The 18,598-nt window shown below is 35.5% G+C and overlaps 2 protein-coding genes across 3 annotated transcripts; both read right to left on the bottom strand.

The window, feature by feature from the left end:
• Positions 1 to 4,482: 4,482 nt before the first annotated feature.
• LOC112508458 (casein kinase II subunit alpha) lies at positions 4,483 to 13,379 on the bottom strand. Its single transcript, XM_025113073.1, has 10 exons — positions 12,992 to 13,379; positions 12,771 to 12,900; positions 9,544 to 9,738; positions 6,601 to 6,758; positions 5,679 to 5,769; positions 5,381 to 5,446; positions 5,172 to 5,254; positions 5,029 to 5,092; positions 4,885 to 4,953; positions 4,483 to 4,775 (listed from the first exon to the last, which is right to left on the bottom strand). The coding sequence occupies exons 1-10, from the start codon at positions 13,354 to 13,356 to the stop codon at positions 4,716 to 4,718; spliced, it is 1,281 nt and encodes a 426-aa protein (XP_024968841.1). The 5' UTR covers positions 13,357 to 13,379; the 3' UTR covers positions 4,483 to 4,715.
• A 2,534-nt stretch (positions 13,380 to 15,913) lies between these two features.
• On the bottom strand, positions 15,914 to 18,592 carry LOC112514013 (formamidase-like). Of its 2 annotated transcripts, none has more exons than XM_025120300.1 (7): positions 18,393 to 18,592; positions 17,534 to 17,771; positions 17,270 to 17,460; positions 16,965 to 17,200; positions 16,608 to 16,851; positions 16,178 to 16,285; positions 15,914 to 16,060 (listed from the first exon to the last, which is right to left on the bottom strand). In XM_025120300.1, the coding sequence occupies exons 1-7, from the start codon at positions 18,465 to 18,467 to the stop codon at positions 15,935 to 15,937; spliced, it is 1,218 nt and encodes a 405-aa protein (XP_024976068.1). In that variant the 5' UTR covers positions 18,468 to 18,592; the 3' UTR covers positions 15,914 to 15,934. The 2 variants fall into 2 exon arrangements, with proteins under 2 accessions (XP_024976068.1, XP_024976060.1); XM_025120292.1 differs by having other exon boundaries at positions 17,871 to 18,592.
• Positions 18,593 to 18,598: the final 6 nt, after the last annotated feature.

The raw sequence follows: 18,598 nt of genomic DNA on the forward strand, positions 1-18,598 counted from the left end.
ATATATATATATATATATATATATATATATATTAAAACTAAAACTAAAACTAAAACCAACTAAAGTACAACATGAAACTATTTGATACAATTCAACCAGTCACATACGAAGGGTAAATTCATGATCTTATCAGTTCATTGTTTAAAAAAATATTAATTTCTTGATCATAACATAATCCATGTTTTGAAAGTCCAAGAGTAATCTAGGGTGTCAATTTTATATTAAAACAAACCAACTAATTACAGTACTAATTTAGTTGGTAACAATCTGATTGGTTGGTAATACCGTACCAACTATCTAAACTTGGTTGGAACATGATATTAGAAGTCTTGTACCATACTGACTTATTTATTTATTAATTAAAGTTTAATTAGTAATGTAACAAATTTTGATTTTAAATTTTAACTTATCTTGTTTTAAATTTTTCTAAGTTATAATATATAGAATTGATTGAATCCATTTGACTAACATGATAACCTTAGTAACTCGTCTACACCTCCACAGTCAATCGAAGCTCCTCAATTGTCGCTTGTAGTCAACTATTAGTAAATGTTTGTATTATAATCATTTATACGAAAGTTATTTGAATGCTTGTAAATGTAGTGATAAGTGATAAAACACATACCAACATGTTATATGAATGGTCGATAGTTCTAGTACATATATAGATCTAGTTGGTAAAGATGTCATTTTAAATGAATTTATAACTTCAATTTTTGTAATGTTGGTACAATACCGTACCAACATGTACCAACCGAAAAAATTTGATACCAAATTAATTGGTATTAAGTATAATTAGTCGGTACATGGTATAAAATTTTGCATACCAATTATAATTAGTTGGTACATAATATCTATACTATATTATAAAGTATTTGACAAAAAACTCTTCAAAGCCACTTTTTATGCATAAAGTGTTGTTTATTAATGCATGTTACTTAAAACTCAAGTTTACAAGTAGATTATGCATAAGTACAACTTATTAAAGCTCCATATCTGAATTTATGTAACTAACTGCAGATAAACATAATCAAATACAAGATAAACATCTTATTTTAAATATAAAAAATATAAAATATATAATTAAGATAATTATTAAGTTCTAACATAACCAAAAATAAATTATTTCATTAGTAAACTTAAATTAAATTATAATAAAGTAAATAAATTAAAAAATTACATAAAAAATGAGAACTTTTAAATAGTTGATTTGATATTAATATTGATATATTTTTTTCAAATTTTTATGATATCTTCAAATTTATATTTTATTGAAAAATAAAATCATTATTGCTTTCTTAAAAACACATAAAATCGTATTATAACATCGACATAAATAAAAAATAAAATATAACATTAAAATCGAGATGTATCTCGTTGCATTGCACGAGTACCCTTCTAATATGAAATAATCCATGATATAGACTCATGTTCACCCCTAAGTTCATCCACAAACACAATTAAATATAGTAACCTCATGATTTGATCATCTAATCGGATGACCCCAAAAAATGTCACGTTTTAGTAAAGATTTAGTTATGGTCCTTATCTCTCTAAATTATGCGTTATACAATGTCTTAGTAATTGATATAACATGTTATTTCACCTGCAAATTTTTTTTTTTTTACAAGAATTATCCAATATGTAATGAAGGGTGTAAATTTTATCTGGACTTGTTAGATAGTGTTTGGTACGCAGACATTATTGGATTGGACTGGAGATGACATAAGTGGACATCACAAGAGGGTAGGACTAGACGAGACATAACTAGACAGAACAAATGTCAATCTGGTGTTTCGTACGACTAAGACTAGACATGACAGAACTAGACTAGTTGTCCCAAAAGTTATTTGATGTTTATATATATATATATATATATATATATATATATAATAGTTATAGTTAACACAGATAAAGTATATAATTAAATAATTTATTTACAATTTTCATATATATAAATACATGTATATGATAATACCAAATTTGAATGAAAAGTAATATAATTGATGGTGGTTTGAAAAAATCCGATTTGTATAATTGATCCTTATCAATTGGCAAGGTGGTGTTTGTTATGGTGGAGGTGGTGGTGGTCGACAACACTAGTGGTGGTGGAGATGGATGGTGGTGGTCGATGGCCGACAATGGTTGTGGAGGACGTGAAGATGGTAGATAATGGTAGTGGTAACCAACGGCGGAAGTGAGGTGCCCCATGGTGGTAATGGGTGGCGATGAACGATAGCCAACGATGGTTGTGGAGCTGTGGAGGTGGTGGAGGAGGTGGTTGTAGTAGAGGAGAAGGCAAAAGTGGCCAACGATGGTGATGATGGTGATGATGGACGGTGGTGGTCAGTGGTTATGGAGGTGGTGGAGGTGACCAACGGTAGTTACCGATGGCAGCGTCGACCGCGACTAACGATGGTGACAACTAAAACAGATATCATATTAAAGGTTATATGTCAAACAAGGATTAATTAGTAATATTGTAATTTATATCTCAATCTTGTCTCATCAAATAGGTGGAACAAGAAAATGCTTTTTTTTGTCTCATGTTATCTCACATTGTCCCAATTATTTTCTCAATCCACGTTGTACCAAACGTGGGGCTGTGAAGTTTGTCTCGTCCTGTTTTATCATGTCTTGTCTCATATACCAAACACAACCTTAAAGATTGATATAATTGTTAAGATTTAAAAATATATATATATATATATATATATATATGTTATTGATATTGGATACAATAATTTCATTTGTTAAATAGGACCACTCCCAACTTTGTCTTTTATGGTATTATTAGAGTAGAGTTATATTTTTTGTATTATTATAATAAAATAATTCATTTAAAGTATTCGGCCTTATTTATTACATAAAAAATATTTCATCTCATTTTTTAATTTAAAAAATATTTATTACCTTTATTTTGCATCTGTGCCCAAAATAAGTATATATTTTATTGTTTTAATTTCTTTCAAAATAAACGTTTAATTTTAAAAGTAAGGTTTTATTCTTAATTATGAATTTATCCCCCTATAATTAAAGATAAAACCATTCTTTTTGTTGATTAAAAAATATAGTAATTACGTATTTATAAAATCATATATATAGTGAACTTTTAGACCAAAACCATCACCTTCTTGTTGCGTGCATGCATTTTTGAATTATTGGCACCATGAAATTAATATATAATTATTCTGTGGTCTATTAAATGATTTTTATTAAAAATATATATGATATTTTTATTACTAAACCTTTAAACTGTATTTTAAATTAGATATTTAAATGAAAATTTTGTATCTTTTATTAGGTATTTAATTAAAAATCAGAATTCAAATATCGTCATGTATTTGAATTGGGTTTAATGCTGCTACGTATCCGGTCCAAACACTTGATAAAATATGTTCTTTTGTATTTGTAAGACATGGAACAGTTGAACTTATTGACTTCAATTTGTAATCAATGTAACAAGCAAGATCAACTCAATTTTTAGATTCACCCTCAGCTTAGCCAATTTCGATGACTTATCTCAAGCAATCACTCAGATAAAAGTGATTCAACGAGAAGCCGATTTGGATGACACATCAATCAAATATTCGTATGTTGTGAGTTTATTATAAATTCAAATAATTTACAGATTCTAAGTTGATGTGGAGTTAAGTGGATTGGTATGGAATTGAATCTGACTTCAACAATAAGAGCGGACCTCCTCAAAACTCCAATCATTTCATGATATTAAATATAAAACTGAAACTTTGTGATAGAAATAAGTAATCCCATCCACTGAATGTGGACAATCCCTTTGCATAACCTGTAGCTCATCTCCATCTAAAACATTTTTCAACCACATCCCTTTTCAATTGCACCACTTCTTCCAGTAGCTTCTGGACCAATCCGAAACAATCCAGCTAAAAAAACAACAGTATTTAATCGACGGTTATGGGTTTGGGTTGCAAAAGGTGCCCAATGTAGAGATGCCAACAGGGTCGGGGGTATCCGGAATCGCAATCCCCAACCCCATTGGAAAATAAGATTTCATTCCCATCCCCCGTCTATAAATTACATAGAAACGTACAATTAACGAACAGGGTTGGGTTCAGGATCAGGGATGAAAGGGATCTCCATCCCCATCTATAAATTCGAGGATTCTCCCTCCCCATCACCAGTCACAACTCACAGGTGCAGGTATATGAGTTTCTAAAATTCATTCAAGCTCTCGTTTTTATTACAAATATAAACATAACAAACAGGACACTCACATACCGGGAGTAAAAAATCCAAGCATTTAAGCTATTCAAGCTCCAGTTGATTTTAAATATAAAATAAAAGTTAACCAGTTGAGCAAATGTCTGACTCGACTCGCTCAACCTCGAGTGCTAGTTTAAAAATATATATTCAAGCTCAAGCATACCTACCTAGCTGCCTCTGATGATAGAAATTGAGATTTAGAAAATTATTTAAAAAAGAAAAGCATTTTAACAACAGTACTAGACTTGAATGCTGATTCCATTCCCAAAACTAGAACCACATGAACCAATTCTTGAAGGAAATGTTAGTTTTACAATCAAACACACACACAAACGACAACCCACGTTTTCAACGTAAAACAACAAAAACAAAAACATAATAAAAGAGAGAAATGGAGCCATATTCAATAACACTGACAAGGGAAAAGGACGTACAATATTATGAATTTCAACTTCAACTGCAATTGCATTCATCTATGCACGGTGGGTCCTGCTGCTTTCTGCGTTTCTTATCGGATAGAAATATGGATGTGCCTACACAACAACAATCTCTCCATTTTCATACTTTAAATCATCAATATATATATATATATATATATATATATATATATGTGCTATAAATGAAAGAAAGAAAGAAACTTACCATTGCTTCTTTAGCAGTTGGCCTTTCTTGATGATCATACCGAAGCAACTTGTCAAGGAAGTCAATTGCCTACTCAACCAAACACCTATTATAATACAACACCATACAATATAACTTGAAATGAATTTGTCAAAAGATTTTTACCTCAGGAACAGCTAAATGTTGGTTATCAGAATTAATGAACTTTGTCCACGCTTTCCTGCTATGCCTGCATTCGTATGATTGCTGATTAGAATTGTTGATTAATAAATGATGCTAAAAACTTTTATCACCATTTGGTTACCAACCTTCCAACAAGGGCAGCCAGATGTGGGTCTAGCTCTAAACGATACCTCTGTAGATATGTATTTAGCTCATCCGTCCCCAAAACCTATCCAGACAGCAAAAGAAACATACTACATCCATCAACATGCTTGAATAATTTCATACACAACATATGGGATCTACTGGAGACAGCATTATTATATAAGCATCCATTCTGAAACACTACCCGTACCTTGGCAATTTTCACCAGCTGATCATAATTGTCATGTCCGTAAAAGAATGGTTCCTTGCGGAATATCTGTACAAAATAACCATGATAAATGATAGAGATCAAGTTATATAATGCTAGCACCCATGCATTAGTTTTTCCTTATACTGAAAGATCATCTAAATTAAGTGGTAAAAACCAGTTGATCATAGACTCAAGGATTGATAGAGAAGAGGTGTCACATATACAACAAAAGAACCAAACTGTATGTAATAAAAGACCATCATGAAAAAACAAAGGCTGGGAAAATATAATCAATCACCATTCCTGCGAACATGCAGCCAAGGCTCCACAAGTCCAATGAATAATCATAATCTTGCAAATCAACAAGGAGTTCTGGACCTTTAAAATATCTGCACTCAGAAGAATAAAAGTGAGTAGAGAGGTGGATTTATTCCACTAAAAAAGATGAAATGAATGTATAGAAATCACTCCCCACCAAAAAAAACAAAAAAAAAACCTCATCTAGCACACATAATGGATTCTCATCATTTCTCTTGAATTACAACATTGCTGTCACCAGTCACATGAACAAGTCTGTTGTATCAGTACAACATAAATAAGCTTTCTATAAATCTAGGATGACTAGAAGTGGAAAAGACTCTCATAAGTGCGGGTCAGAATCACAAAAATATATCCACATGGCATTTACAGACGGTATCCTAAAAGAACTTGCTCAGTTAAGGTCGCTGCATCAGAATGTTGAAATAAATGGCTGTTAAAGGGTTCCTCCATCGTTGTAAACTTGTTATTATAAAATTCTACTCTATTTGACACATGCTCTAATTCCTTGATACATGAATCTTTTCCACACCTGTTATGCATCTAAAACTATCCAAGGTACCCTATAATAGATTGTGCTTCAGACTTTTCTCCTCAAGTTCCCACTTCATCTTCATTGTGCTTCGAAATTGAGTTCCCATTTCCAATAGAGGCATTACTTACCATTAAACATGGCATGGATATGGACTATTTAAGTGTGCTAGCAAACATATTTCAAATCATGATATACTGTGATAGAAATCTATCTACAAGTCAAAAGAATCAATGTTTTGCGTTAATCGTCCCGGCACAAAAACTTATGATTAATAAAAAAACAGCTGGAAAGAAGTTCATTGCTACCATGAATACCATACAACAGGTGACATAAGAATTTCATCCGATCAAAGGAGCAAGATACACACCTAGAAGCTACACGAACATTATACTCTTTCCCTGGATGATAAAACTCCGCAAGGCCCCAATCTATAAGACGAAGCTTGCGCTTTTCATGATCAATCATCACATTGTGGGGTTTCACATCTCGATGCATGATTCCCTGAGAGTGACAGTAATCTAAAGCCTAAACACAGTCAAAAAGGTATATTAGAAACAGATTGGATCTAATACTTCTAAAAAATAAAAACAAAAAACCATGAATGAAAGATGGAAAATTACTTGCATATAAAAAATCAAGGAAACAAATGAGTAAAGGCTTAAGTAGAAACCCATAGGGGCGCAAGCAATAAACATAGAGGCGGGGGGACAATTCGATGACTAGTGAAACAAGGTAATGAGAGATGTCAATTATCAATAATGCAATATAGCAGTGTAAATGAACCTGTAACAAACCCTTGCAACTACAGCTCCAAAACTTTGTGATGAACAATTAGGGTAAGAAAATGCCAAAAATTACTGCAAGAGAACTAGGATTTTGAGGAACCTCTCTTTAGAGAGCTAACTCTCTAATATAAACTAGCCTATAAATAGACTAAGAAACCAAATAAAATTTGCCCTAGAGTGGCACAAACAACTAAATACTTAAGTTCGACCAAGTAAAATAAACACCAATTGAATGAAAAGAGATAGTAAGTGCCATGATTTTGACAGCTTAGCACTAGACGTCAAAGGATACGAGGAAAATCTCTGGGTAGAACAGTCTCTAAAGGCGCTATCTATTAAAACCCTAGCTTTTGACAGTCCATCTTCCAATCAAATGATTTAACAGTATTCTTTTACCTCTAGACACTAGAGAGGCCCAACTTATTGCCTTGCACCGTGTAAATCCTCCTGTCACATGAATCATGATGTCATTGACAGAAGCCATAATGACACTAACCCCTCTTATGCACCTCTATAAGTAGTTCTTCCATGAAAATTTCTTCCTTCATGAAGATTAGAGGGTCCAAGTCATCCATTTCAACTTTTTCTACATCTGCTATAACTACAACCTAAAAAAACCATAAATCCAACGAATGCCACGTGCTGCACTTCTCTGAATGTTTTAATAGAATTTCTCATGATGAATAACTAATACTTGAGCATAAGTTTCTTTCAGGTCTTACCATAGATGGCAATGTGGTTTCAGTAGGCTACTATAAGGTATTCGCTGAAAGGACAAAATAGCTGATTCAAAAAGCTTGCTAAGTTTACTAGGTGGGTTAGGGTGACAGGGATCACTAATCATTTGTGCAGACCATTTGAAATTTTTAAAGGTTGCACACTGTCAATCAGCTGTAGGATGCTGATATGTTGGTGTTCTTCATAACTTATTGAGTTATTGACATCATGGCCAACATATACTTAATCCATCAATTGAGATCCTATTAACAGTCCAACCTTACACTAACACCAATACAAAATAAAGCTACACAATCACCACCTTAGTTTCATTTCCAACCAGAAGCAATCTTAAACTTTAACCAACCATTTCCCTCATGATTAGGGATGGAAAATTTTCCCATGGAGATGCCTAACTGCAGGTACCCGACAATAACGAGGTGGGGATTCCCGGCTTTGGCGGGTAATGGGAGTTTAACCCGAAAGGGGTCGGGGATGGCATTACGCGCACCTAATTCGACCCTGACTAATTTTTTTATTTTGTTAAATATGTATATATATAAATATATATGTGTGTGTGTGTGTATCTTTGTTACTATATAACAAATATATTTGATTTTCAATATTGGTAATTAATTATTTTTAATTTTATTTTAGAATATACTATTTTTTTCTACTAAACCGGCAGTCATACGGTTCCCTGAACCTGTCAGGGATTAGCCAGGGGCAGGGCAGAGGTGGGGACGGGGGGCTTAAAGTTAAACAGAGATTGGGGTCATGATCGGGTTTGGGGGATGCATTACCCATCCACTACCTGCCTTATTTCCATCCCTATTCATGATTCATGAACACCACCGGTAACCATGTATCATGTCATTAATTTTTCAGGTGAATGAGAATGAGGTCCTGTGAGTAATTGCTCATCGGTAAATTCATATTTAAAAAAAAGAAGGGGACCAAACGCTCTATTTTACATAAGCATTACCTAAGACATCCTTCAACCACAAGACCAACATTCGGGTTCGGGCCATTTAACTTTTAGTAAATGTTGATTTAGTACGATAAAATTTAATGTATGTCAACTTGATCATATGTACAATACAGCCCCACATCGGAAATCTATATCGCTGCCCGTTGAGCATGACACACCAGTTTCCCCTCCCAGGCGTAAACTGAAGACCTTCACTAAATTTGCAAGGCCTGCTACATTGACATGTTCAGATCACTCACATACCAAAAACTCAAATAGCTTACAAACCCAACCCAACCCCCACAAATCAATTATTAGCAACTCAAGGTACTGCTTTCATGTGCCCATATCACATATAAAAGCAACCAAAAGCAGATGGTAGTTGATAAAGGGTAATACATTTTCTTATCTTAAAGAAAAGGTTTGAGGGTGAAATTCCAAATCCAACATGCATATATTTTAGATTAAATACATACTTGTATAGTATAGATATAGATATAGAAATTTTCAAATAAAAATACAAAGACTAAACAAGTAACATAGCTTTTAGCCATGGTGAAAAACAAAAGGTTATAATCATAAGTGATAGCAACTTTTTGCCTCCCTGGGCATAGCACCACATCTAGTTGCAGTTTCTATGACCAAGAAACCAGTATCTCAAGGCGTATCTAGATCACAGCCTTAGCTTAGCAGGTTCAGATGTCAATGATGTAAGAAACCGGCAATATCAACTACGTGCTTCAATCATGTGCAAGAGGCAATCAAAAACATAAAAAAGAGAGTTCATGTGTGTTGCAGTTAACAAATAAATGACAAAGTAAGTTCTAGCGATGCTTGCCTTCAAAAGTTCATATATATAATAGCGGATGTCAACATCAGAAAGTGTCGGATAGAGCACTTTGAAATCGGTGTTGTTCACATATTCAAATATTAAACTTGGTGTCTTTGATTGCTGATCTCTAACAATATCCAGCAATTTCACGATATTTGGCCCACCACAAAGGTTCTGTAGGATTCTGATCTCCCTCTTGATCTGCATTCAATAATACATGAATCATCGGGTCACAAAAAAAAAACATTCTTGATACAGCACGATGAACCAAAATGTATGTTTGTTCAATAGTGCAATATGAAAAGAGAAAAAATAAAAAGTACAAATACACTTAAAGAATGACCAGAGAAAATATATGCAACTTTCAATGTAAATGAATAACCCAAGTGGATTTTTTCTAGAACATCTATACATGTTTTCTTTTCTGTTAACTATTAAGACATCATAAAGCCCATTATTTGTTTTTTATTCTGTGGAAGCAATTATAATGCTAGGATTGCAGATATGCCAAAACATGATTAACAGGTTGAGGATACCAAATAAAGAGTATTTGGTTCAAAATACCAAAAGACGCTCATGCTGGGCTACCCACACACCTGCAGAAGCAAAAAGGAGTGTGCATGCAAGGCCATCATTCAGTTACGCCAGCAGAAAAGCTGGCTCATAAAGGTCTATAGATAACATTCCAATACATCTTTGTCACCATAATTACACCATAGTATGTCAAAATATTCCTCCCTTCCTTTTCATTGCAGAGCTCTACTCACCACTTAGAGGTCCCAAGGACATAACCAAATCTACCCCTACGTGTATCTTCTACCCTTCCCTGCATAATTGCCAACCACGAACGATCGCAAAAGCATGACAAAGGTAGCCTTCCAGCCACGCAATCCCCAACCTCCCACCTATGTGGCTTCGCACGAGATAAGCATAGAAATCAATGTTAGATTATTAGCAGTTTCATGCCGCTTTCAGCTCCTGAAAACAAGAAATCTCATGTATAAATAATCAACTTCCCCAAAGCGCCCAGATCACGTAACGAGATTACAGCTTATCCATTCGTGTCATTTAAGGTCACTTGCTTTGACCAAAACAAGAAGTACTGAAGTACAAACCAAAAGCACCCCTATGCTTTTGAAACCAAATCTTAAAACAAGCAATAAGACACATCACGTTTCCTGGCTCTCTGGGATCTCCTTGTGATGGACCACAACATAGCTACAATGGATGCTTTTAAAGACCAGGAAACCGAGCAATAAGTCCATCCCATAGTGGCGAGGCTATCGTAAAATAAGAGAACGGTTGCTTTTAGGAGTGATCTGTTCATAGCTTTTTAGCGGGGGACCCTAATGAAGTGGCTAATGGTGAGGTGGAATATGGAAAGTCTCCGCTGTGTCTGACCCCCTCAATCTTTCTATCTGGAGCGAATCAGGCGGCCGCCCTTATTTGTAAACATTTGTCTCGAAGTTTTATGTCCATTCACAGGAGTTCGTTGGTGTTTCCCCTACCCGGTACAAGAGAAGCAATCCCTTCCCACCTGAAGGATCCCCAAAAGATTCTTCTACATCAACATGATCACAAGCTTCAAGCGGCAAACCATCAGTTGCGATCTCTTCATTCCACAATTCCACTTGCCACTCTAAATCAGGGGACACCTTAGAAACCCCCCCCCCCAAACCCTAAAAGCCCATGTTTAATCCACAAATCAAATCCACAATGACTTGTCGATGAACATTGCTCAAAGACGACAATAAAACATCTGTAGCATAGTCAGTATCATGTTATACTTAAAAGCCTTCATGCTTCGATCCTGCAAGCCTCCCCACCTCAAACCGGAACATCAAGTTAATGATGCTGTGTGGTGAGGGACACCTGAAGCCAGAAATTGTTGCAAGCCAAATAGTTAAACCTGCTCAGCAATCCTGTGGTGCAAATACGCATGCATAGGAATCATTGTAATTTGTGGAACTACAAGAAAAGTCTGTCTAGACAGCATCAAACTAAGGTCTGCCATAGTGCCATATAGCCTTCCTTTGTTGGGGTAAAATGGTTTTCATTTGAAATTAAGCAGAACATGCTAGCTAGGTGGCTTAAAAAATAGTATGTACAGGCACAGCCAGGCATATTTCAGATAGGTATACCCTCTTATTCAAGGTTGTAAACTTCTGTAAATAACAGCTTTTACTGGCTCATTTTAACCAATATCATTTGCAAATGCACGTCTATAACGGAAGGAATTAGGAAATTTCTAGTGACGAGTTGAACATAGTAACAATCAGCCTTGAAATCCTTCTCTTTTTCTTTTCTTTTCTTTTCTTTTCTTTTCTTTTCCTTTTACTTGTAAGTTATAAATGCTTGTGTTGCCTACATTTTAAATCTTGTCAGACCATCATAAATACATATTTTCCTAGTTTAGTGATTTGAGTCGAGCCATGCTCCAACAACCCGCATGAGAGAGAGAGAGAGAGAGAACTTAAACTTCAGGAACCCCAAAAGAATCCAATCCTACATACAAAGAGCTATCAACCCCACTACACAACCACCAAAATAATGGGCATGCTAGGCAGAGATGTACATGCAACACAAAACTTGCAAGCCTCAAAATAACCCTACTGGCTAACATATCAAATAGAAGTCATGAACCATTTTGGGCATATAAGCAGATTTTGTTATTCAAAACAACAATGTTCTTTTAATTGGTTAGAAAACCAAATTAATTTCTATAATGATGTTCAGTAAAATTTCAAATTAGTAGTACTAGCTAAAAAGATCTGCTTGCAGTATATAGCCAACTTTTAACAAGTATTGTGCTATATGCAAACAAGGTTAACCAAGGAATCGGACATATGAAGTTGCTTCTTTCGTTATGATTTTAATCTTAGGCTAACAAAAATACAGGCTCCACGACCTCCTTCCAGCGCACGAACTGATGCACACCTAGTGAAAGGGAAATCCCCTTCTTTGGACGAAAGGAAACAAAGTGTATAACCTCAGAAGAAAACCAACACTCAGGTGAAACATGAGCAAAGCAAAACTAAAGCAATCCATCAACACTTAACAGAATCTCTGCAGGCTAAATATCTAATGAGTTCATCTATGTTCTGCAGTATTAATGTGTAGAAAGTACCTATGTTCTGCAGTATTTATGTGTAGAAAGTACGCATGCAGTATGTGGAACATGAGTATATAATCTAAGAAAATAAATTGGGGATACAATCAAGAAATGTCCTAACCTTCTTCTTCYTAACAGGTTTGAGTATTTTAATRATGCACTTCTCSTCATTAATACAGTGAAATCCCTCGAAAACMTCGCYGTATTTTCCCCTCCCAACCTTCCTTACCACCTCATAATTGTCCTGTTCCCTGTAAGATAATCAAGATCGCATAAATGAGAAAACAATAAGCAACAAAAAAGACACAGAAACGATGGCGCACGCCACAAGAGATCGCTAACCCCCATTGAACGGTCAACGACTCGTAATCCCAGTACTCCTTAGGCCGGATAACATTAACATCGGTATAAACCCTAGCCTTGGACGGCGCGCCGGGACGGCGGATAGCTTTGCCGATCTTTTGCGCCAGGGTTTCCTGCAGAGACAACGTCGGCCGGAGGCTATTAAATGAAGGTGTAGGTGGGTGAGGGAGGGGTTTTTGAGGAGGATATATGTGTTTGTGTTTTTGTTTGCGGTGATGATGTTGTTGCGGTGGAGCGGTGGCGGAAGCGATGCGACGGAGAAGTAGGGTTGACGATGGGGAAAGGGAGGATTTGGTGATGTTGATGGAGGAGGCGATGAAGTGCAGAGAAGGCCTTGCGGCCATCAAACGGGTGTTATAATCAAGAACACGGTCTCAGATCGCACCCTTTCTTTTTCTTTTCCAACATACGCCTTTATTTTTCTTCTTTTGACTACTCTTTTTTATTTTTACTTTTTTTTTTAAATTACATCACCCTTGAATTAGGGTTGCCATTTACCATCGACACGGTGCCCGATTCATCCATCCCGAGCCTTGATTTAGAACGCTCCAAGATTGTCCATAACGGTGCTCGAGGGTATGTTCGCCTCCTCAAATTTGTCAACTTTCAAAGACGTATATGTTCCTTGCTCGCCGGACCAAAAATTGCATTCACACAAGCTATTGGAGTGAAGATTAGTTCATACGAGAAGGAAATAAGTGAATGTATGTTACTTTAAGGCAACGAATTGGGGTCCCAGTTAAATTAGCAGATCAATCATTGATTTTTTTTGTGAAATGTCACTTCTGGATTTATATAGTTTGAATTGAATTAAGATCTTCTCATGTGTTTCTTTTAGAATATCTAACTGGGGTGCAAACTATTGAGGTCATTTTCCCATAGACGCAGCTACAATCAACTCAAATGTTTGACGCTTGTATCCAAGGGTGTCCCAACAAAACAATTACACATGAAATGTACAAACAGCCATTACATTAGAGAGTGACGCTCCAACAAACACCTGTAGGGAGTCAACACGTGCCAAGCAAATTAGCCGAACATTGACCGAGTCAAGAAACAACTCCAAGAAGAAGCACGAGCTTGGAGAGATTCGAATCAAGTTTCCCTAAATCAATGGATTGCCAATCAGTGGTCATTAGAATAATATTAAAAAAAGACTCATGCACCCACTAAAATGGGTGTTAACAACTTTAGACAGCCGTAATTAACATTTTACTTGAAGAGCATTAGCTTCCTATACTTATTTTAGCACATGTTTAGGTTTTATTGAGGATTTTCACATCTATTTTCTAAAGCTTACCGATATATTTTAACATGTACAATAGTGGATTAATAATCATCATTCGGGGTTTCCAGGTAACTAACTTCTAGTGTTGTTGTCTACTGTTGTGTACTTTATTGTTTTACTTTATTAATTTCATTTTATTCGCACATTTATATATTTATCTTGTTCTTGAGTGATAATTTGGCCAAAACAGTTGTCAACATATTTTGACTTTCCATTCAATTTACGACCCTATATATATATGCGTGTGTGTGTATGTCGTGAGAACTCCCCTTTTCTATGAAAACCACTTTGCAACCATTGATCGTGTTTGATCGAACGACGATGATCACACTTCTTCTTTTTGTAAAGGTGGGGCATTTTACTCTTTTGATATCCGTATTTGGTACCTTAATATACCTTAACTTGATAGCTTTCATGTTAAGGTTATTTAAGATTCAATGTTTTTTAATGTTAAGATATGGTACAATATGTGATGTATGTTATGGTTAGTCAAGGTGCAATGTTTTTCACATCAAGGGATGTTAAGATTAGTGTCCAGCAATCGGAGCTCCACAGATAATGCATCTATATTAACATGTTTTTGTCATTTTTTTGATCAAATAAAATAAAAACGATTCAATATAATTTAAGGGATTCTCATGGTTTTTACGAGAGATCAAAAGTTTCTACATTGATCTCTCGTTGCTTTGCATAGTTCGTCGATTATGCACCTGCTCGGTCATTATCAAAATTTATGAATTTAAACATCCTACATAAACAATAGCTTATTAACATTTTGAGTTTTCTGTATAAACCATTTTTGTAAATAAAAAACATGTTTAAAAGTTTGTACAATATACCGAATAAAATGTGTTTTTATTTTGATGATCTAGAGATGAGCCAGAATCTCGAAAACGAGCCCATATTTTCGAAGGGGAGGGGATATCCCCTTTCTGTTTCATCGAACCATCTATGTACATTGTCGCATTCATATTTATGACCTAACCTACACCTTATGTCGTCGGCAAAATAACGAGTTTCCACCTTTTTAAAGTATATAATAATTATATATAAGAAAATTTGGCATACATTTTTTTTCTTCATCAGGTGATGTTTATAATGGATTAAACTTCAGTGGATTGGTATATCTTTTTAGTTGGGACCCACCAGGCCACCATTATCAAGAAATGGCAACAAAGCTTTTTCTTCTTTTAATGAACTAAAAAGTAAGTGCAACTACATGAGAATTCAATATCCTACATTAATTGCCAATATATCAATTGGATTTTATTTAACTTTAAAATTCAAATTGTGTTTACAATAGAATCCATAGTAAGAAAGGCATCAATTTGTAAGAAGACGAGAAGTTTTAAGATTATATATGATTAAATTTGATATGAATACTTAATCATATATGATTAAACACATCCAAACAAAAAAATGGACGTCGTAAGGAAGGTTGTCTGCTATATGTTGGTTAATGCAACCTGTTTTTAATCATATATAATTAAGTGTTCGTATCATATATATCCATATGTGATCTTGAAACTTCTCACATTTTCACAAGTTAACCGCATTCTCATTTGAACAAACTATATATATATATATATATATATATATATATTTTTTTTTTTTTCAGTGGTACCATATTTATATTAACTTCCTGTTGCACCAGGGTTTTTTGTGATGGGTAAATTTCCGTCATAACTACATCTTGGAATATTTGGATTCCTCACCACCCGCGGTCCTACTGGCAACTTGTTACGTTTTGGTCGAATATCCTGCATTTAAGAAACGATATGTTTCAGTTTTTCAAACACATATCTAGCTTTAATCTGCCAACTAATTTAATATCGGAAAAGAGACATTGAAGACAGACCGATCGATATCTGGTATACCTGATCAAAGATGGCCGTCGGAATAGCAAGTGTTGCAACAGCATTTGGAGCATCGACTATTCCTGAAATCCTCCCTTCGCACGGACAACATGACAGTAAAAGATACACCTGATGAATTCAAAACGTCACCCTTCAAACCACATATGAGAAAAGAAGTTTCAAATACAAATCATGTTATTCATGCAAACCATACAAACCAAAGGTTCTTTTATTATGGTATGGATATTTATGGAAGATTATCAGAGATCTTTCATTATAATCAACGTTTTATATTAAGAAACAATCGACATATTTATTGAACCATATATTCATTAAATTAGATAAACATTTGAGATTGGTTTGTATGGTTTCTACTAATTAGAGGGTTTGTATTTGAATATCTCTCGAGATGTGATATATATTGGATCAGCTTGGTTTGGTTAATCCTAACCTGTTCCTTCGAGTATCCAAATTTGGAAAGGTAGTCAATTGCATTCAAAACCGCACGCTTGTAAGCAACACTCGCATCAAGGTAATGTTGTCTTCCACTCTCATCGACACTGATTCCCTCAAATACGAGCCATTCCGAGAATCTTGGCTCTACCGGCCCTATCTCAAATATCGGATTAACATGAAGAGGAGTCGGTCCCATTGGAGTCAAGTATTCCTTCATCCCGCCTCTTATGATCTCACATCTAATAACAAACAACCCCAAATTGAAACAAAACACTACAACACAAATCGGATGCTAAATATGTCTAAATGTTATAATAGAAAAAAACCAGATATATGAGATAGTGAATTGTACTTGAGCTCAAGAAAACCACTCATCTCGATCGCCCCACAAAACGAAACTTCACCATCGCCTTGTGAGAAGTGCATATCTCCTGTACTAAAGTTAGCTCCTTCCACAAACACCGGAAGGTAAATCTTGGAACCTCTGCTTAGATTCTTGATGTCACAATTCCCTCCGTTTTCCCTTCCGGGAATCGTTCTTGCAGCTTCGTTAGCAATCTTCTCCCATTCCCGACTTCTTTCTGGAATCTACAACATCAATCAAGGCTTCATTTACCAACTGTTTGCTACTTATAATCGTTCTCAAATCATTCATACCTTGCCAAGAAGGCATCCTTTTGTGGATGGCAGGTTTGCTAATGGCCTTGAATGCAAAACTTCACATAACTTGAATGATTTTAGACCATTTTCTTCCAGCTCTCTTTCTCTTTCATTCCATATATTAAGTAGCTCCATTGAAGGTGCAGTTCCAATTATTCCAGGATGAGTTAAACCCGGAAACCGTACACCTGTTAATTCGATCAACATCAAACACTTGTGTAGTTTGTTTGTTTTAAATGAAAGCTTTTATAATTCAGTCACCTGGAATATGGGGAGAGTAAGCATATATTCCTTCAAAATACCAAATAGCTTTAGTGGCACATGGGAAATGATCAGTAAGAAAACCACCACCGTTTTCTCTGTCAAAGATCGCCGTGAAACCCCATTCTTCACCAGGAAGAGGACCCAAGTTGCATATCTCAACTGCAAGAAGATCTCCTGGGTTCGCCGGAATTCCTTCCTCATCAACAACTCTGATCGGCCCACTCAAATAATGCACCTGAAAATCAGTTTTTCAGCAAAGTCAATGGCTTTTTTTCTTTCTTTTTCGTTTCATCAAATCAAATGGAACTTGATCACATATGTCATATTGTATTACAGTTGAATGGTCCGCGTGTTTAACATCAGTAGCAGAATCGTCATCTTTAATGGCCCCTCCAGTGCAATCCACCATATCTATCCTGAAAAATTCCCCAGTTTTCACCTCAGCAACCGATGGTATCTCAGGATGCCAACGGTTATGGAGGGGAAGCTTTTGTTCCCATGGCTTCTTCTTCAGGTCTACAGGTACTACTAGTCTTGGTGTTGAAGGAGCCATAGATGACGAATTGTTACTGTGCCTGTGACTGTGTGTGAGAGAAAGTAAGAATCTTCTAGGATATATATATACATATGATGTATATAAAACCAAATCAATAATCTATATATATATACATATGATGTATATATAACCAAATCAAGAATCTGTGGCCGGCGGGTGTTGATTGATTCCATCATTCTGCAATCGGATTTTTGACCATTTGGGCTTTTGTTTAATTCGTCTCCCTTAGGCCTCAATTGTGTCAATTGGATTTTTGTTACTACGGCCTAATTGTAATAGATATGGGATAACAAGACTTACAACCGACTGGTCAGCGTATTTGATATCGTGGGCGGTGTATTCTCGTGTGATCCCGCCTCCAGAAAAGTCCACCATCTCGATTCGAAAAAGCTCACCAACGCTAACCTCGGCAACTGGTGGTATATCGGGGTGCCAGCGGTTGTGAAGGGGGAGTTTCTGTTGGGTTGGTTTCTTGGTGACATCTATTGGCACTAGGAGTCTTGGAC

Source organism: Cynara cardunculus (genome assembly GCF_001531365.2).
Source record: "Cynara cardunculus var. scolymus isolate 2C chromosome LG 1, CcrdV1, whole genome shotgun sequence".
Lineage (NCBI taxonomy): Eukaryota > Viridiplantae > Streptophyta > Magnoliopsida > Asterales > Asteraceae > Cynara > Cynara cardunculus.